General features: G+C 50.1%; 2 protein-coding genes across 6 annotated transcripts in view; one reads left to right on the forward strand and one right to left on the reverse strand.

Moving 5' to 3' along the window:
- Positions 1-178: 178 nt before the first annotated feature.
- LOC111144858 (deleted in primary ciliary dyskinesia homolog (mouse)) lies at positions 179-17495 on the forward strand. 5 transcript variants are annotated; one of them, XM_022499407.1, is made up of 7 exons: positions 191-297; positions 5155-5235; positions 9879-10003; positions 10359-10492; positions 16123-16129; positions 16704-16763; positions 17171-17495. In XM_022499407.1, the coding sequence occupies exons 1-7, from the start codon at positions 234-236 to the stop codon at positions 17273-17275; spliced, it is 576 nt and encodes a 191-aa protein (XP_022355115.1). In that variant the 5' UTR covers positions 191-233; the 3' UTR covers positions 17276-17495. The 5 variants fall into 5 exon arrangements, 4 of the variants coding, with proteins under 4 accessions (XP_022355114.1, XP_022355115.1, XP_022355112.1 ...); XM_022499406.1 differs by lacking the exon at positions 16123-16129 and having other exon boundaries at positions 179-297; positions 16661-16763; XM_022499404.1 differs by lacking the exon at positions 16123-16129 and having other exon boundaries at positions 10332-10492; positions 16661-16763.
- The window catches only part of LOC111144856 (F-box and WD repeat domain containing 4), a 99503-nt gene continuing 82170 nt past the window's right edge, over positions 199-17531 (reverse strand). Inside the window, exon 10 of the mRNA XM_022499400.1 lies at positions 199-219. The gene's annotated coding sequence lies outside the window, so the exon portion shown is untranslated. The remainder of the gene's footprint in view (positions 220-17531) is intronic.

Raw genomic sequence — 17531 nt, forward strand, 5'->3', positions numbered from 1 at the left:
GCCGCGGCGATTCGGTCCGCTGTGGGTCAACTTCAGGCCTAGCGGGTCACCCACGGTGGGCAGTAGTAAACCACTTACCTGGGCAGCCAATGAGAGCGCACGGAGGGCGTGGCGCGTGGGAAGTGGGGGTGGGGAGGGCAAATGCCCAGAAGACCTTCCGGGTCGGCCGGAAGTAACCGGAGGCGGAATGGTTGCCATGGAAGCGGCCGGTCGCGCGACCTGGCGGAGGGAAGATGGCGGTCACGGGCTGGTTGGAGAATCTGCGGACCGCCGAGAAGACGGCGCTGCTGCAGGACGGTAACTCGAGGCCCCCCACGAGCTCCCTAGTCCTTTACCCCAGGGTCCAGCCCTCCGCGTGGTCGCCTCCACGAAGGGCCTCCGAGCCTGGGACGGCCAAGCGGGAAGTGCTGCGGCTGCCAGACTAGGCCCAGTCCTGCATTGGCAGATGAGGAAACTGAGGCCCAGAGAGATGACGTGACTGGAACACGTGTCTCTGGACACCTCCTAGTTTCCTCTACACCACGTCGTCCCGCTCTGAGTTCTGTTACTAATAAATATTAACTCCGTTCGTACTCGTTATGTCATTTGCTCCCGACTGCTGTCCCAAGAGGCTGTCAGTTTTCCACCCCATTTTACAGAATAGGAAACTGAAATTAAAGAGGGTTTTAGACCGGCCCTAGGCTCTCGTCCAGTCAGTGGGGTTGTGTTGCTGAACGCAGCCTGGCGTCATGAAGAGGTGGGCGACCTGGGCTCTAGTTACTACTCTGCCATTAAGTACAGTGGCCTCTTTACTTGCTTGGGCCTTATTTTTCTCATCTGTAAAATGAGCTGGAAGGGCTACCTCTGATGTCCTTTCCAGCTGTAATGTGTTTGTAAGAGAACTTCTAAATGTTCTCCGGGGTCTGTAGGGAAAACAGCAAAGGTCCCAGCGCTGTGCCTGGAAAAAGGTGGACATAGAGGTAAGGAGTCCTGATTTTTGTCTCCCCCTAGGATTGGCGGATGTAGGACCCCCAGTGCTGCAGGGGTTCTTTGCTGGACTTGCTTGGCAGCCAGATAAATTACTGTCTAAACTCCTGTAGCTTGTGGGAGACCAGCTGGAGGCACACATCCGCAGGCAGAAGCCAATCAGGGAAGCGTGGAAATTAAAATCACCTACTCATTTGCTCATTCACGCAGCATTTAGGGAGGATTTTGCTATGTGCCTGGCTCTGTACCAGAGCAGAGAGGGGGAAGAATCGATATGTAAATAAGTAAGAATGTATGTTAACCAGAGGTTGGAATCTTCTATAAAGTGTATGAGAGCACGAAGGTGGGAGTCGTCGGCTCTTTGAAAGAAGACCTCACAGAAGAGGTGATGTTTATGGGTCCTAAAGAATTCATCTGTGTTTGCTAAGTGTAAAAGAGGGAATGACTCACGCGTAAGGAAAGGTACGGATTTGCGAAAGCATATGGCTGATTACTAGGGGAATACAAAACATTTAGTGAGGCATAAGCGTCCCCCCAGTCATAACAACACCCCCCCCCAACACACACACTGTGTGAGGTACTAGGTGCTAGGACGCAAGGGTGAATAAAAGTTCTCTTTTCTCAAGGAGCAGTGAGGAGAAATGGTGGGAAACGAAGAGGGATTTTGGATAAATTGGGGTATGTTTTGATCTATGCCAAGCTAAAGATTTTGGACATTATCTCATAGAACTGTGGTTTCTGGTTTTATTGTAAAAAATAGATAACATAGAATTTACCATTCTAACCGTGTTCTCTGGCATGAAGTATATTCACATTGTTGGGCAACCTTCACCGCCATCCGTCTCCAGCACTTCCTCGTCTTCAGCTGAAACTCTGTACCTCTTAAACCCTGACTCCCCGGTCCCAGCCTTTGGCAACTACCATAGTATATTCTGTTTTTATGAACTTGACGATGCCAGGAACGTAATCACATAAGTGGAGTTACACGGTATTTGTCCTTTGGTGACTGGCTTGTTTCACTTACCGTCCACTTATTTCACTTCAGTGTCCATCTATGTTGTTGCCTGTCTCAAGGCTAAATAGCATTCCAGTGTACACACGCACACACCACGTTGTGTTTAACATTCATCTGTTGCTGGACACAGGGGTTGCTTCCACTTATATAGCTATTGTAAATAATCCTGCTGTGAATATGGGGGTGCAGATATTGAAGTCCCTGCTTTCACTTCCTTTGGTCACTGGATGGTACTTCAACAAATATTTCATCGTCTAGGATTTTGCCAGGTTTTTTTGTTAGCATCACAAAACAATGTTTTTGATCTTTTTCCGCAAAACCAAATAATAATAATAAATAATAATAATGTTAAGTATATGGATACGTTTTGTCAAACCTCTCCTAAAGATTTACCCTCCTGATGGGTGTGTGGGTGTGGGGAGGATGTTACCTCCCTCCCATGAGAAAGCACTGCTATTGGTAATGAGAATCCAATACTCTTCAAATTTTTTTCAGAAAGAATTTAGGCTTGTTGTGGAAATATGAAAAATAAGTAAAATCACCCATCAACTACCATCTAGAGATAATCACAATTTACATTTTTAAAAAGATGTTATTGATTAGAGAGAGCACAAGCAGGGGGTAGAGCAGAGGGAGAGGCAGAAGCAGGCACCCCCGGGGAGCAGAGAGCTTGATGAGGGGCTCAATCCCAGGTCCCTGGGATCATGACCTGAGACAAAGGCAGACACTTAACTGACTGAACCACCCAGGTGCCCCCCATTTTCTTTTTTTAAAGATTTTTATTTTATTTAGTGTTTTAGAGAATGAGAGAGAGGGAAAGAATGGGGGGAGGGGCAGAGGGAGAGAATCTCTGGCAGACTCCCCACAGAGCCCAACGCAGTGCTCGATCCCACGACCCCAAGATCATGACCTGAGCTGGAAACAAGAATTGGATGCTCAACCGACTGAGCCACCCAGGCACCCCTATAATTTACTTCCATATTTCTTCCATGCATGTACACATACATGTATTTTCTTACCAAAGTATGCTAATATACTTAAAGTTGTTTATTAGCCACATATATACACATACATATATACCTGTAGAGTAAATATGTTAGAATAAAGTACAGATATGGGGCACCTGGGTGGCTCAGTGGGTTAAGCCTCTGCCTTCAGCTCAGGTCATGATCTCAGGGTCCTGGGATCAAGTCCCGCATAGGGCTCTCTGCTGAGCAGGGAGCTTGCTTCCCCCTCTCTCTCTCTGCCTGCCTCTCTGCCTCTCTCTGTGTCAAATGAATAAAATCTTAAAAAAAAAAAAAAAAGAATAAAGTACAGATAATTATTATATAATCTTTGGGTAAAGGAGGGCATTTTGAGCACAACTCCTGGGTAGTAGCCACAAAGGAAAAAATAGTTGACTATATAGAAATTATGCAGTTGTTTAGGAAAACCCACTTTAAACAAAGTTAAAAGGCAATTGAAATAATATTTGCAACATACATGACACATGGTTAATATCATAAAGATCAGTCAGATTAGTAAGAAAAAGATAAATGCCCAAATAGAATATGCTAAGGTCTAAACATAGTAAATCACTAGAAACATGACCAATAAACCTTTGGAACAGCGTTCAGCCTTACAGATACTTAAAGCTATGCACATTATCCTACTTTGGTTATTAGAGCATGGATTTTGGCCTCAGATGAGCTGAAATATCGGTCTGTCATTTCATAGCTTTATGAGCTTGGATAAGTTACATGAACTTTAAGTCTCGATTTTCCTCATCTGTGAAATACAGGTAATGGGGGCACATAGGATTATTTTGAGAATTAAATGCAATAAAACATGTGAAATGGCTGGCCAGTAGTAAGTACCGCATCCTGCCTGGACTCCAGAGGGACTCCAGGGGAGAAGAGGGTCAGGCCGGACACCTCTAGCTACTCACGGGCAACACCTTTGACCCCATTGCTACCAGGAAAACCCCGTCCGCCTCTGTTAGCCAGCCAAATGATTTAAGGGGGTATAACCTAGGGGCACGCTGAGAAGCTCTGCGAAGTTGGGGATGAGTTTCCCCAGAATACAAACTGGGAATGACTCAAGGGAATTGTGTCCAGGGGAATGAATTAAATGGAAAAAAGGCTTGGTAGATCAGATAAAGTTGCAAATTTTAGGTAGCGACTCCTTTAACTTCTTAAGGTCCTTGGAGCCCTTACTCATCAAGTTTAGTTTGGGTACCTGTCCCTGTTACTAGGCTCGCTGAGGAACCTACCTATGTCAACTGACCCATTGGTAAAAATAGGGGAAATTACATAGTCGCTTTAAAAAAATGCTTATGATTATAATATACAGGTGGAAGAGTTGGGCTAGGAGACTCCCCTGGGTTCTTGCATTGTTTCAGTGAAAGTTGAATCAGTGTTCTTTCTTTCAATTAATACTTAGCTGAGCTCCTAACGTGTGCCAGTCACTATGCTTGGTGTTAGGGAAACCATAGGCAAGCAGGATAAAACCCCTCCTATCTAATAGTGACAGGCCGTAATCAAAGAATCGCACAAATGTAAATCGTAACTGAGGTAAACATGAAGAAAACGTAAAAGGACTAACATTATGTGGCTGCGTGCTAGGAGTGGCGGAGAGATAGGCAGAAGGCACAGCAATGGTGTGGCTAGAAGGAGTGCTTGGTCAGGAAACCCAGTTCAGTATCCCGAGTGCATAGGCTTGGTTTTAGGAACTGGGGAGACAAAGATAAATATGGCACTGTTCCTGGAGAGAGGATGCTCTTTAACAAAAGTACCATACCATGTGACACATGCCCCACTATGGATATGAATAAAGCACCAGGGAGGCCCAAATAATAAGGAAGTGATGACTTTTGCCAGCGTGGCTAAGGACTTTCCAGTGGAGTGACATTTGAGCTGGATTTTGAAGGGCAAGGAGTTCAACAGATGAGAAGTATGGAGCTTTGTTGGTAGAGGGAACATGTGTTCAGAGAAAGCTGCAGAAAGGAAAGGCGTCCCAGGACATGTCTTAAACTAGCGGTGGGCAATGGTTGGCAAAGAGTTCATGGGCAGCTCTGGGAGGGTTTCTCATGCCCAAGCCCAAGGCTGTTGGTGTTTCCCAGGTAGATCCCTTGATGTGCAAGGCACAAGGTAAGAGGAGGCATGGGGGTAAGGCACTCTCTGCTTTGTGCGTAGGGAGAAGGAAGGTGCACTATTTGTTCCCAGATGGAAAGGAAATGGCCGAAGAATATGATGAGAAGACGGGCGAGCTACTTGGTAAGTAATGGGGGCTTCCACTGGGCCCGCAGGAACGCGGGGCGTGACCCAAAGCACAAGTAAGCAATTCTAGTCTGAGGCTTGAGGGAGAAACTGAGCACCAAAGGTGAAGCCAGGGGAGACTGAGGCCCTCAAGGCAAGATTATCCCTGAGAATAATGTGAGGTCAGGGCTGGACACCAGGTGGAGTGTCTGCTTGACCAGTAAACGCCACCTGACCCCCAGACCCATGGGAATGTGAGGAAGTCTTCCGTAGGAGAAGTGTTGGGGAAGACCTGTATAGAGAAGGCAGAATTGGAAGTGAGCCTCTACTCCGGGCTGAGCGAGCGGAGGGCGGGGCAGGCTTTCACGGCGCTTCCTGGCTTGCTCGCTTGTTTTCTGAAGCTGCAGCCGCAGCAGGTACTGACCTGGCCTCAGAGGGCGCGCTGTTAAATCTGACCCTTACCTTGGAAAGTGTCTGAATCAAAGGGGGTCTGGAGTGGAAATGGGGATTTTGCAACATTTTTGTTTTCATGCCTGCAGCTCTTTTCCTCTAAGACTATACTCATGAGTAGGGGCTCCAGCCCAGATTTCTGGGAATTATTTGATTTGTCCATCCTCTGTGCCCAGGTATGCACATCAGCATTAACTGACTTCCCAGAGCTAGGTGGCTGCTGCTTTGACCCAAGGCCTGAGGCTGTCAGCAGTGGGAGTTGGTCTCTTTATTAAGTTCCACCTGAAATGCTAAATCCAATGATGGAATCATGGGTTGGGTTATTTTCTTGTCATTATTCTTGACTTTAATTTCTTCCTGGGCCTGATCGACAGGTAGTATCGGCAAGGGAATTTCTTTTTCCCTTTTTCTGACAGCTCATAAATGTCTAGAACCGACAACACGGATTACACTGGTTTGCATTTTCTTAGTCTGCAGTCTTAAAATGTGTGTCCTGCGCATGTTCAGTCACAGAGTGAAGTGTTGATCCCTCCTTATTATGAGCTGCTTGGGCTCCAGTCCCAATTGGTTTAGTCTGGCGCTATTAAAAATCTTGATGTGTTTAGCATATGACACTGATTTGGTGGAAACCAATACAGTAGTAATATCCTCACAATGCATTGTAATTTATAGCGCTCCCAGGGGGTGACAGGCTTGGAATGCCTAACAGGGGCAAGCTTATGAAAGCAGAGGTCACGTGGGCTAACCACCGCCATTGCCAGGCCCGAGACTAGCTGCAGTTCCTCCCCGCAGGCCCCGGCACCACCTCTCTCCTCCACTCAGAGCAAACAACCTGCCTATAGCTGCTGTGGCCATAAAAACAAACAAATAACCCCCGGCCTCTTAGTTGTGCTTGAACATGAAATTAAAATGAGAAACAAGTTCTGGTACCTTCCTCTGTAGCATTCCACATTAACCTGTCACTTCTCTTGGCAGGTGGGGAATAGACAGCCTTCAACTCCTTTTTTTTTTCTTAAAAGCAGAAATGCAGATTGATAGGCGGACACTGGCCAAAGTTTATCTGATAATAATACCATAACTTTTATTAGGCGCCATGCTAAGTGCTTCATTATGAGTTATCTCATCGAACCATCCTCATTACAGCCTGATGAGGTATGTACTGTTGTCTCCCTTTACAGTCAGGAAAAAACGGAAGCTCTAGGAGGTTCAGCACCTTGCTCAGAATTCCATAGCTGGTTAGTTTCTGAGTTAGGATTTAAGTCTGAGTCTGCCTGTTTAAGAGCCTGTGCTTTAATGCACAACAACATACTATTGGTTGTTGAGAATATTTAATCCTGTTTTCTTATTAAATTTTGTTACCCCCAGAATGACTGAAGAAGGGGCTGGTGGGAGCAGGACAGAGCTGGGCAGACAGGAACACCCCACTTGAACAGCTTGTCCTTACCCATCTCCAACCACTTCACCCTACCCCCACCAGCTGCCCTTCCAAAATTATTAATTTTTAAGTATAAACAATCTCAGGGCCTGAACTAACTCGAGCTTGAGCACTCTATAAAGTAAAATACGGACACGGTTATTGTGGCCATAAATGGGAATTGTTTCCATTTTCTCAGCTAACTATACAAATGTGATAATTGGCTAAACTGGTTTTCTGTTCGAAAAACCCAGAACGTAATTTGCCGCTGGTGCATCTGTGTCGGAGGGAGTTCTTCCAGTTGGTGTTAATAAGCATAGTGGTGTCATATTTTTTTTCAACCGTCTCAGGGCTATTCATTCCCACCCCACACAATGAGTGCTGTATGTAGTCATAGAGGGAAACCTGAAGGGCCCCAGAACAAGGATCGGAACATCAAACCAGCCCCTGAAGAACACAGCCCGTCCAGGGGGGCAGAGGCTGAAGGGCAGGCCATCCCCCCGCGATTACATTTGGATTACCGGCTTAATCTGCTTTGGTATTTGACCGCCAGCCTCGCCACCCCGGCTGCATTTGGAGGACATTGAGCACTTTCATCCCCAAGCACTTCGCCGGCTTTATAAATGACCCACTCGATTCCCTTCAGCCTCCTCGGGGGACGGGACGTGGCAGCTGTTTAATAGCCACAGAGCAATGTTGCAGTGTTTTAGGGCAGAAAAGAAGAGCCCTGCCTCCAGTTTGAGCGGCAGGGAGTGTTTAGGGAAGGGGAATGTAATTATCCGCATTGGAAGCAGGCCAAGGCTTGGAGCTTTGGGGAAAGAGGCCTCTAGGACCTCCACTTTCCAGCCCACCTGAAAGATGGGGCTTCCTTTCACCAGTCTAGGACAGCAGCGTGCTTCCTGCTGATTTAGGAAAAAGCCCCCGGGCACTGCCTCCTTCATATATTCCCCATTGGGCCCTTTAGGGTCATGGAGAGTCTCCTTTGCAAGGACTGACCCTGGCTCAGCGGGAAGATACGACAGCATCCCAGAGAGCGACCCTCCACACACCAGTTTGGGTTTAACATATAATCAAATCAGAGTGACAGCAGGTGGAAACAGTCCTCTGTTGCCGCAGGAACTGTCCTTGAGTTCAGGAACAAAGACAGGACAAGAAAGACAAGACGAAGTGTGTATTTGCACGTGTGCATTCATGCCCATATACGTGGGAAAAATAACAAGGACTTCACCAAAACCGTTTATTGGATCTTATAATGGAATGAGTAGGGAGACTTTCTTCTACATTCTAGCAAAGAATTTAATCCCAAGGTGTTAAAAAAAAAAAAAAGAAAGAAAGAAAAAAGAAAGAAAGCAGTGAAAGAGCCAGAAGGCCGGCCTCCAGTTAAGTGAGGTATTACACGAATAGACTTGGATATACTCCCGGTCACAGTCCATTCACTTAAGAGAGTAGAAGTATTTGTGAAAAAAAAAAAAAAAAAAGTTGCCTATAAAGCATATTTCCAAGTTTTACTCTTCCTTATTAATTTTCATTATAAACTTGGAAATGTGTTTCTAGGGAGAATTTTTGGCCCTAAGACGTAATAAAATCACACTGCAGAATGCAGCAGACCTTATAAAAGCACATATTCAAGGGAAAATTCTAATTTTACAGCACACTTTTGTGTTCAGCTTGCATGCCTTACTCGGAGCAGGGAGGGCGTTAGGGTTTGGCACAGCGGCTCCAAAGGTCTCGAAGAAACCCATCCCGAGACTCTGACTCCGGGTCTCACCCACCCCAGCCCAGAGAGGGGAGTGGGCTGGAGCAGCTGTGACACAACACTGGGCACTTTCTGACTTATTAGCTCCTTAGCACGGTGTCAGGAGGGCTGCTGGCGTTTGGCGGTAGTTAGGCTGCCCCCGCCCCCCAGGACACCAGCGCTGCAGGATGAGAGAGGAGCCCAGGGGTTCCAGCTCTGGGTGGGGGGAGCTCCCCTGCTGTGATGGCTGCACCTTGAAGACATGAATGACTTGGGGTTCCCAGAATCCTGGCAGGGGTCCTCAGGTAATGTCCAGGGAACTAGTTGTTTCCACTTACAATTTCCATACAGAATGGACCTTACTTGGGGGAGAAAAAAAAAAAAAATCTTATGTAAACATGTGGGTTGTAAACCGAGGTAAAATGGAGACAATTGTGTGCATTATAAAAGGATGATCCTGTTCTGCAAGAAAAATTCCCATGGTGTATAAATAACGCATTTGAAATCCGGTGTGTGCCTAACGTTTCGTTTAAATACAGTTCTGGGGCTGTTGTGTTAAGCCAGGCATACCTGAAATGAGTGAATTTCTGTATTTGGACTTTCTAAATCATGAGACCAATCTGCCTGTCAGGTTTCATTTTCTTATTTTTCCCGTGGCACATTTCTAGAGGGAAACAAATGCATCTCAGTTCGTACTTGTTGGGATCCAAATGTTCCCCGTTACCAGGAGCTCCCCTGTTCCTAACCAGCACATTTCTCCCTTGCTTGGAATCACGCCTGGAAGATTCTTAACTCCACTTGGCTCCCTTCAGAGCTTTGGTCAATCCCTTTTGTTTGGGCACCCGTGGTACGGGCTTTCCAGATTACCCAGTATCGAAATGCTCTGCTGGGCTTTGAGCTTTTGGCAGCTCTGAGGTCTTGCTCACTTGGACAGAGGTGGAGTAAAGGCCCACCATGGCCACTTCTCTCCCCTTCCAGTCATCTAATGTGGCGTCAGTGATTCAGCAGGAAGAGCAGAGTCCCTTCCTTTCCGGTAATCCCATTGCTTCCTTCTCTCCTCAGTGAGAAAGTGGCGTGTGAAAAGTGCCTTGGGAGCCTTGGGCCAGTGGCAGATGGAGGTGGGAGAGCCAGCACTCCCGGGAGCAGGGGGCCTGGGGCCTGAATTCATCAAGGAAAACAAAGCCAATGTATGTCTCTCCGTTAGGTCAGGGAGGTGGGAGTGGGCTGCTGGCCCTGGAGGGCAGACACCATGTCTTAGTCACCCCCTTGTCTCCCGTGTGCCCACCTGTATGCCACACTCTGTGTGGACACAGAGCTCTGGAAGGGTTTGCTTGAATGAATACCCAAAGGGTTTGGGCTTGGTCATCCTGCGACGAGGGCTCCAGGCCCGGAATGTCCCAGCAGTAGCAGCGTCCGGGGAGCTGTGGGAAGAGATGAGGGTCTCCTCCTGTTGTGTGCCCCAGGCAGAGCTTTGCAGAGCAGGGGCTGTCCCTTGTTCGCTCTCACCAAGAATAGTCCCTAAGTTGGTTTTGCCTTCTGCAGCCCATCTTTATGCGCAAGGACACCAAGATGAGTTTCCAGTGGCGGATTCGAAACCTCCCCTACCCTAAGGACGTCTACAGTGTCTGTGTGGACCAAACGGAGCGCTGCATCATCGTCCAAACAACCAACAAAAAGTAAGTGGCATGACAGGCACCTGCTGACCTGTGGGTGAGCACGATGGGTGGGACTTGCCCTGGGGTGGGGGGTGCTCAGACTGCTCCCCACCCCAGAGGCCAGAGAAGCTTCCTCCTCCAGCTCTGAGGGAGGGCGGAGGGCTGCACTGAAGCCCGAGAGAGCTGAAAGCTGGAGGGCTTCTTTTCCGGAGGCCCAGCTTGAATAATGTAATCGGCTCCCTTGGGTGGGGAAATCAGACGAGGAACGTCTGGTCCAGTAACTGGCGCATATTGGGGTTCACCAGGCATTTGTTGAATAATGAGGGGATGAGCAATCACCTGGCCGTTAACTTGTGATCTTAGGTGGTTCTGCTGTAAGATTATTATTACCTTGACCCCTGGCTGGATCCAGTCCATGATGAACTTGCCTGGTGACATCACTGTCGGGGCTGTCAGGGAGCCATGGCCTAGAGAGCACCCAGCTGAGCAGTCGGAGGACTGTGAAGTACTTGTCTGGGGCAGCCAGCCTTACCCTGCTCTCCACTGAGGGGCGGTAGGCAGGGGCTTCGGCCTCCTGGAAGTCTCTTGTGTTCTGTTTCCGAAGGGGTACCTAACTTCCCTTGATTTCTCTCCTAGTGTTCTGCTGGGGGCAGGCAAGGGGTGAGGGAGGCAAAATGTAGGGTCGAGGGGACAGAGGTGGCCAAGGAGGAGATCTGATCCAGGCAGGGCTGTTTCTGGGCTGACCATCTGGGAAATGCGTTGATCCTATGTAGATTTCCAGAGCTGTGACTGATCACAGGAGAAGAACCCTGTTAGTGAGCTGGCCTTGACCTGGGCCTGGGGGATTGAAGCGTAGGACCAACTCCCATGACATACAGTTGACGTATTAAAATGGAAGGTTTTCTGAGTGACTGGTCCACACACTAAAGCCACCCAGCGTGCCTTGTGGGTGCTGAACTTGGGCTACAGGTGGTGCCATCCATCTGCTTATTTACCTGAGGGTCAGGAGGACCCAGCTCCTGTCCGGCTCCCTTCCCGGCTTCCATGGGTCTGTGAGGCCCCCAAGAAAGTGGCACAGCTCCCAGGCTCCCCTGGCACATCCTTGGGTTCTGCCCTCTGCTTATGACCCCCGTCCCCTCTCACTCTGGCAGGGTTCAGGGGATGGGGAAGGGGTGGAGATGAATGAATTAATTTCAAGATTATTGCTCTTCACGCAGCTAGCAGCCCCCGCAGTGGGCCTTGTCTGTAAATACGAAGTCATAATAATAAGGGCTTGCGTTTATAAAGCACTTTGAAGCCCTCAGATAAAAGGCAGTTTATTCCCGTTATTGTTCTCATCATTAATGGGAGTCAGGGCCTAAAGTGGAATTTAGCAATTTCAGACAACAGAGAAATTGCCTTTAGGAAAACAAACTCTGTGCTTCAGCAAGCATTCCCCTGCGTAAGAGGCCCTGGGTCCAAACTGGGAACAAAAGTGCTTCTGATAGCACTTGAATCTGCAGCCTAGCAGTTTGTGGAGCTGGCTGCTGCCTCCCTTTTGTCCCCCAGAGGTCACTGTCGAATACAGATACGAGGCAGAAATGTGATTACTGGGGAGTGAGAGGAGAGAGTCTAGCTAGCTCACCAAAAATTTCATCTGCGGGCGGATCCTCGGGGTCCCATCTGCTGCACGTACCCGGCTGTAGGCGGCGCTGTTGGCCAGGAGCAACATGGCGGGACGCCCACTCCTGCGCTCAAGGCAGGGGGAGACATTTTTGAACTGATGGGCGAGGCCAGGTGGGGTGGGAGTAAAGCCCCTGGAAGGGGCAGGGCGGGGGCTGGATCCACAGAGAGGAGGGGTGTACGCGCGCGCCGCTTGGGAGCCCGCACGGAGCCTCTGGTCCTGTGGCCCAGCCTTCCTCAGGTCCCTCTGCCCAGAGGTAGGAGAGAAAGGCCGCTAAACCTTGAACCAGCTCTTTCTTGAGCGGACTCGCATTTTCATCTCCTACCAGCGGCAGTAATGCGTCTTACACCTTTACTGCCGCTAAGTCAATGACTCAGTGGTTACTCTTCTGAGCAGGATACTCCGTTTTTTCAGGATCCGTTAAAACTCTTTTCTGATCATCACACCACGCAGTGCTGGGCGGGGTGCGTATTTTCATTCTCGGGTTGTATCTTAATTCTATAAATGTGTCTGTCGAGTCAGCGTGCTGAGCTGACTTGCGAGGGGAAAGTTAGCGACAGTCTAGCTGCCCCAGCATCTGTAGGCCCCACACGGTGGCATCTCTGACTTGCCTTCTTCTGTTGCCTGCTGGTTCTGTGCCTGCCCGAGTTCTAATGTTCTGGAACGTGGTTACCAGTAAAAACCAACGTTCCTTTGTCCACACCTGCCTCATCCCTGAAGGACTGGATTGGCCACTTCCCAATTCCCAAAGGATTGATTCCAGTGTATCATGTCCTTGGCCTCCGGTACTAGTGAGGGGATGAATCAGGGAAGAAAAAAAGTACTTTTCCAGAATCCCAGTGTGGTTCTTCCTGCTCTTGGTAAGAGTGTGCAGAAAGAAGATTCTTAGCCTCAGCCTACAGCTGGCAGCTGTTAAGTAGAATGGAGCAGGGCACTGGATTGGGAAAACGTTGGCTTAAATCTGTCCTCTGCCCCCCCATACAAACTGTAGTATTTGGGGCGAGGTTTCCTCATGTATCAGAGGAAACACTCAGACCTACCTCACAGAGTGCTTGGGCAACTTGATGAAATCATATGTACACAAACTTCCGGCCCAGAGGCCGGCCCGAAGCATGTCTTCAGCAATTCTTTGGAAATTGGAACTTGGCTGATTTGACATTGGTGACAGCACCGTGGGAGGTGTTAATAGGCATCACTAGACAAAAAGGATTCCGTCGTCAAATAAGTTTAGGAAACTGGATTAAAAACAAAAGGTTTCTCTTTGGTAGGACATATGGCGGCTGCTTCTCTAAGGGCGGGGCCGGCTAGAGGCTTCTCAGGACTAGTCTGGCTGAGCCTGTGCCCGGCCCGAATGGCTCTAGCGGGCCTGCTTCTGCTTTCAGCCTCTCCAAGACTCTCTCAAGAGGTCTGGCCTCTTGTCCCTTCCCAAGTCACTACAAAGGAGAATAGGTTGGGAAACGACTGGAAATTGGGAAGGGGATACAGCAGAAAGAGGGTTGGGGGGTACTGTGGGTCATTTCCCAAAAAGCCCAAGTGAAGGAGCCATTCTTTCCACACAGTTTAGGGGAAGGTACAGAGTTGGCCTGTTCTGGTCCCTTTGACAAGTGACTTCAAGTTCATCTCGTTTGTCTAGTTTGGAGACGAAAGTTCATTCAGCTCCTTTATTGGAGGAAGGAATCCGGAGGAAGAAACTTGGGCCCAGAAGTGGAGGGGCCTGCCGGGGTTACAGGCCAGGACTGGGAGTTGTCCTGACAGCCTTCGCTTTCCCGTGTCTTTTGAACACTTCTGACATTCCGAAAGGAAAGCCACTGTGTTGCAGTGCCCAGAGGACCCGCAGGCTGGCTGGATCCTAAGGGAGAGTCCAGTCCCTCCCATGTCTGCCCCAACCTAGACCAGGGCTCTGTCACTTCGAGGAGAGAGTGTGGAGAGACGGGGGCTCAGGAGGTTTGGGGGATTAGTACTTATAATAGGCGCTTCTCCATGGATGGTTTTGTGACTCCAGCATGATACCGGTCGGTTCCTCAGTTTTCTGTGAAAGAGGATAGTAAGAGCAGCCAATGAGGGGGTTGTTTTGAGGACTCGGTGTGTGTAGAGCAGTGCCTGGCCCAGGAAGCATAACAAACGTCAGCTGTCTTTGTGTGGCTGAGACAGAGCAGTAATAGGCGGTGGGAACAGGGGGTGTCACAGGTCCGCCAAAAGCCCAGGAGCCGCTGCACTCTAAGGGTCTAGCTTTCAGCAGAAACACAAGATCTCCTCAGGCAGAGACAGGGCCTTCTTTCTTCTTCATCTTTAAATCCCCAGCTCATAGCTCAAGGCTTAGGGCACCGTTGATAGCTAAAAACATGTTTGCTGTCTCCCTAGGGCTGCTCGAGGCCGAGCGGTCTGTGTTTTCCAGAAGCACAGTGGGTCCCTCTCTAGGCCAGGTACTGATGAGTAAGTCATGTGTGGTTCCTCTCAAGGCGAGCCCCAAGGCCAGGGGATGGGGGGTCTGCAGGGGGTGGGCTGTACCCTGAGTAGAGGAAGCAGATGTCCCGTACGCCCTTGAACATTGCCCAGCAGGAGCATCTGAGGAAAGTTGTGTAACCTCAACCAGTAAACTAAATCCATTAGAATAGACTCAAGACAAAGCAGAACGTCCACACGCACTCTGCCTCCAGCCCCTCGCCTTGTGGTAACAGGTGTGCGAGTGGGACTGGGCGGACACAAGCCATGCACAGCAAGTTCCTTCTGAGGCCAAGCCCCAGGGTTTCTTTTCTCAGTCCCATTGTCCCAGCCTGGGGAATATGCTTTGCTGGTGCCCCTCTGAGGGTACATAGGCACGTCCCTGTCCCACCCTGGTGCACAAGCCAGGTAGGCAGAAAGGATGTCCCCACACTCTGCTTGGTAAGGCCTTCCACGGGCCCTGCTGGTTCGGCTGGGCTGCGCGTGCCTGAGCTGCTTCTCTCCCAGTTCTGCTTCTTGTGTATATTTGCAAGGAAGATGTTAACACTTCCTAACAAGCCTTTGTGTTCATCTAATCTCTGCTGTTTAACCTTTGACTCCCCCCTATTATCAGTGTCTGCCACCTTTGCTGGCCAGCCCAAGGGCCCCAGGAAGAGCCCTCAGCCCGGGCTAGGAGGAGGATGAGGCAGCATTCCACCCGCTTTTGCAGGCAGATGGATCGCCTTTCCCTGGGGCAGAGCTTTGGGAAATAAAGCAAGCTTGTGGGGCCATTAGGATCCCCCAGCCCCCACTCCTTTTGAACTGTCAGCCTTTAAGTAAACATTCTTCCCCTGCTGCGGTCCCAGCACCTTGGCGGGAGCGGAGAACCTGGGAGGAGAGGGGCCCTGAGAGCCTCCTCTAAACTCCCAGGGATTTGGGCAGGAGAGCAGGGCAGAAGTGCTGCATTGATGTCAACTCTCTGAGTCCCTGGGGCCCTGGGGCTTTTGAAGTGGACCCGCAGTAGCTGTCACCACCAGGACCAGGCCCCTCTGAAGTATTCAAAGCCCTGTCCTCTCCGGGCCCCTCACTTAAGTTGCTGCGCGTACCTGCCTGTGGTGTTTCCCTTCCCAGCCCGCAGGCCCACGGTGGCCGCAGGGACGCCAGGCCTGAGGGGCAGGTCTGCTGGCCAGTGGGGGCCCAGGCTCCACTTCCACCGGGGAAGATGCCATACAGGTCTGCTGCTAGAGAGGAGGCGCTCTCGGTGACAGGCACCTGACTCAGGAGCAAGGAGCTATGTCCCGGCTCCCCGGACAGCTGGCCGTGAAGCTGGCGAGATCCGTTACCTCCCTCTTTGGTAAAGGTCAAATTTCCTGTAAAATGAAGTCCAATCGTATGTGGCATGGGCTAGGTGTTGCTCTCTGGGTTTTTTGGGTTTGTTCTTACTAAAAAGGATCATTAATCTCTGGACTGGCCCTTGCAGATGACAGGGACTGTGTATGAAAATGGGGGCTGGGGGTAGGGAATCTCGGGGCCAGCAAAGTAGTCCAGAGATCCCGCTTGAGATGAGGCACACGGTTTGTCCTCCTAGATTTCTCCTTGTGGATGTGCTTCCCTCTCTGGCCTACAAGTGGAGTCAGGCCCACGGGGCCTTCTAGAAAGACCACAAAAGAGGGAGAAAGTAGTCGGGGCCTTCAGAGAAAGTTGCATGTAAATGGAACCGTTGGTTCCCAGCTCTGGGGAACAGTCCTAGATAGACTTATTCTGTCCCTTGTTAGCATACATGTTCTCACGTTCTTGGGGTGCAGCAGAGGCCTGGTCTGCCCGAACTGTACATTACAGAGGCTGCTTCTGCGTGCCTTTGAGTGTCTGAGCCTAAAGCATGAGTCACTCTAATCCTTGTTCTAATCAAGGAACCGTGAGGGGTCCTGCCCTTGGCCAAAACGTCTTTCATTCATATGGTTGTTCTCAATGCTTTCCCTTCTTCCTCTTTGGCTCTGTGGAAAGTGCGGAAGAACTGTGTAGAAAGTTGGTACCAGAGGGCCTGCTGCCCAGTTGTTGGGGATCCCCTTGCGGGATGTTTCAATGACCTCTTGGTGTTCCCACAGGTACTACAAGAAGTTCTCCATTCCTGACCTAGACCGGTACCAGCTTCCTCTGGATGAGTCCGTGCTGAGTTTTGCTCATGCCAACCGCACCCTGATCATCTCTGTAAGATGAACCCAGACTTCTTGGCCACTGCATCAGGGAGAGGCTCCTCCTTTCCCTGCCCATTTCCCATCCCATGGGAGTCCCGGGTTCCAGCCCCAACCCCTGGCGTGTGCTTGCTAGACAAGAGGCATCCCTCCTTCAGCAGGGGGAGAGCAGGGTGGGGGCCTCAGCTGATCTCAGAAGTCACAGCTGCAAGAGGACAGAGGACGACGTGGAGGGGTGGAGATCGCAGGACTGGGACTCTGGTGGAAGCCTCCTCCCCAGCCATGTGATCTTGAGCAAATCATTCAACCCTGTAGGCATCAATTTCCTCATTTTCAAATAACGGGATCAGAGGAGGCCACAAGTGTGTAAGTAGGGAGGGGATCTGTGACTGAATGACGCGCTCTTCCTGGTTCCGTCCACAGTACCGGAAGCCGAAGGAGGTCCTGGAGGCTGAGTCAGAGCTTCAGAAGGAACTGAAGAAAGTGAAGACGGCCCACAGCAGTGACGGGGACTGTAAGACCCAGTAGCGGAGCATCCTTGAGCCTGCACCTCAGGCGGTGTGGTGACCGGACCTCGGGCAGCGCAGCAGTGGGGGAGGCTCTTCGGACTTTGTGGCTTGGGCCTTTCTGGAACAGGGGTACGTCCTCTCTTCTAAGAGCTCTCCAGGCTCTGTGAGAACTGGGCCTTGGGGTGCTCCTAGCCCCCATATCATGGTCTGATCTCCCAAGTAAAGTCGTTCTGAGTCACTGCGGGGCGACTGCCCTCTTGTCCAGCTCTCCACGC

Source organism: Enhydra lutris, unplaced genomic scaffold, assembly GCF_002288905.1.
Source record: "Enhydra lutris kenyoni isolate GAN:26980312 unplaced genomic scaffold, ASM228890v2 scaffoldscaffold12, whole genome shotgun sequence".
In the NCBI taxonomy this organism is placed as follows: Eukaryota; Metazoa; Chordata; class Mammalia; order Carnivora; family Mustelidae; genus Enhydra; species Enhydra lutris.

Coding starts and splice junctions, on each gene's coding strand:
- LOC111144858 (XM_022499403.1), top strand. CDS start 5,049: ATGCCCAAGCCCAAGGCTGTTGGTGTTTCCCAGGTAGATCCCTTGATG. Junction 10,004..10,358: donor TCAAGGAAAACAAAGCCAAT/GTATGTCTCTCC, acceptor TGCCTTCTGCAG/CCCATCTTTATGCGCAAGGA. Junction 10,493..16,660: donor GTCCAAACAACCAACAAAAA/GTAAGTGGCATG, acceptor GTGTTCCCACAG/GTACTACAAGAAGTTCTCCA.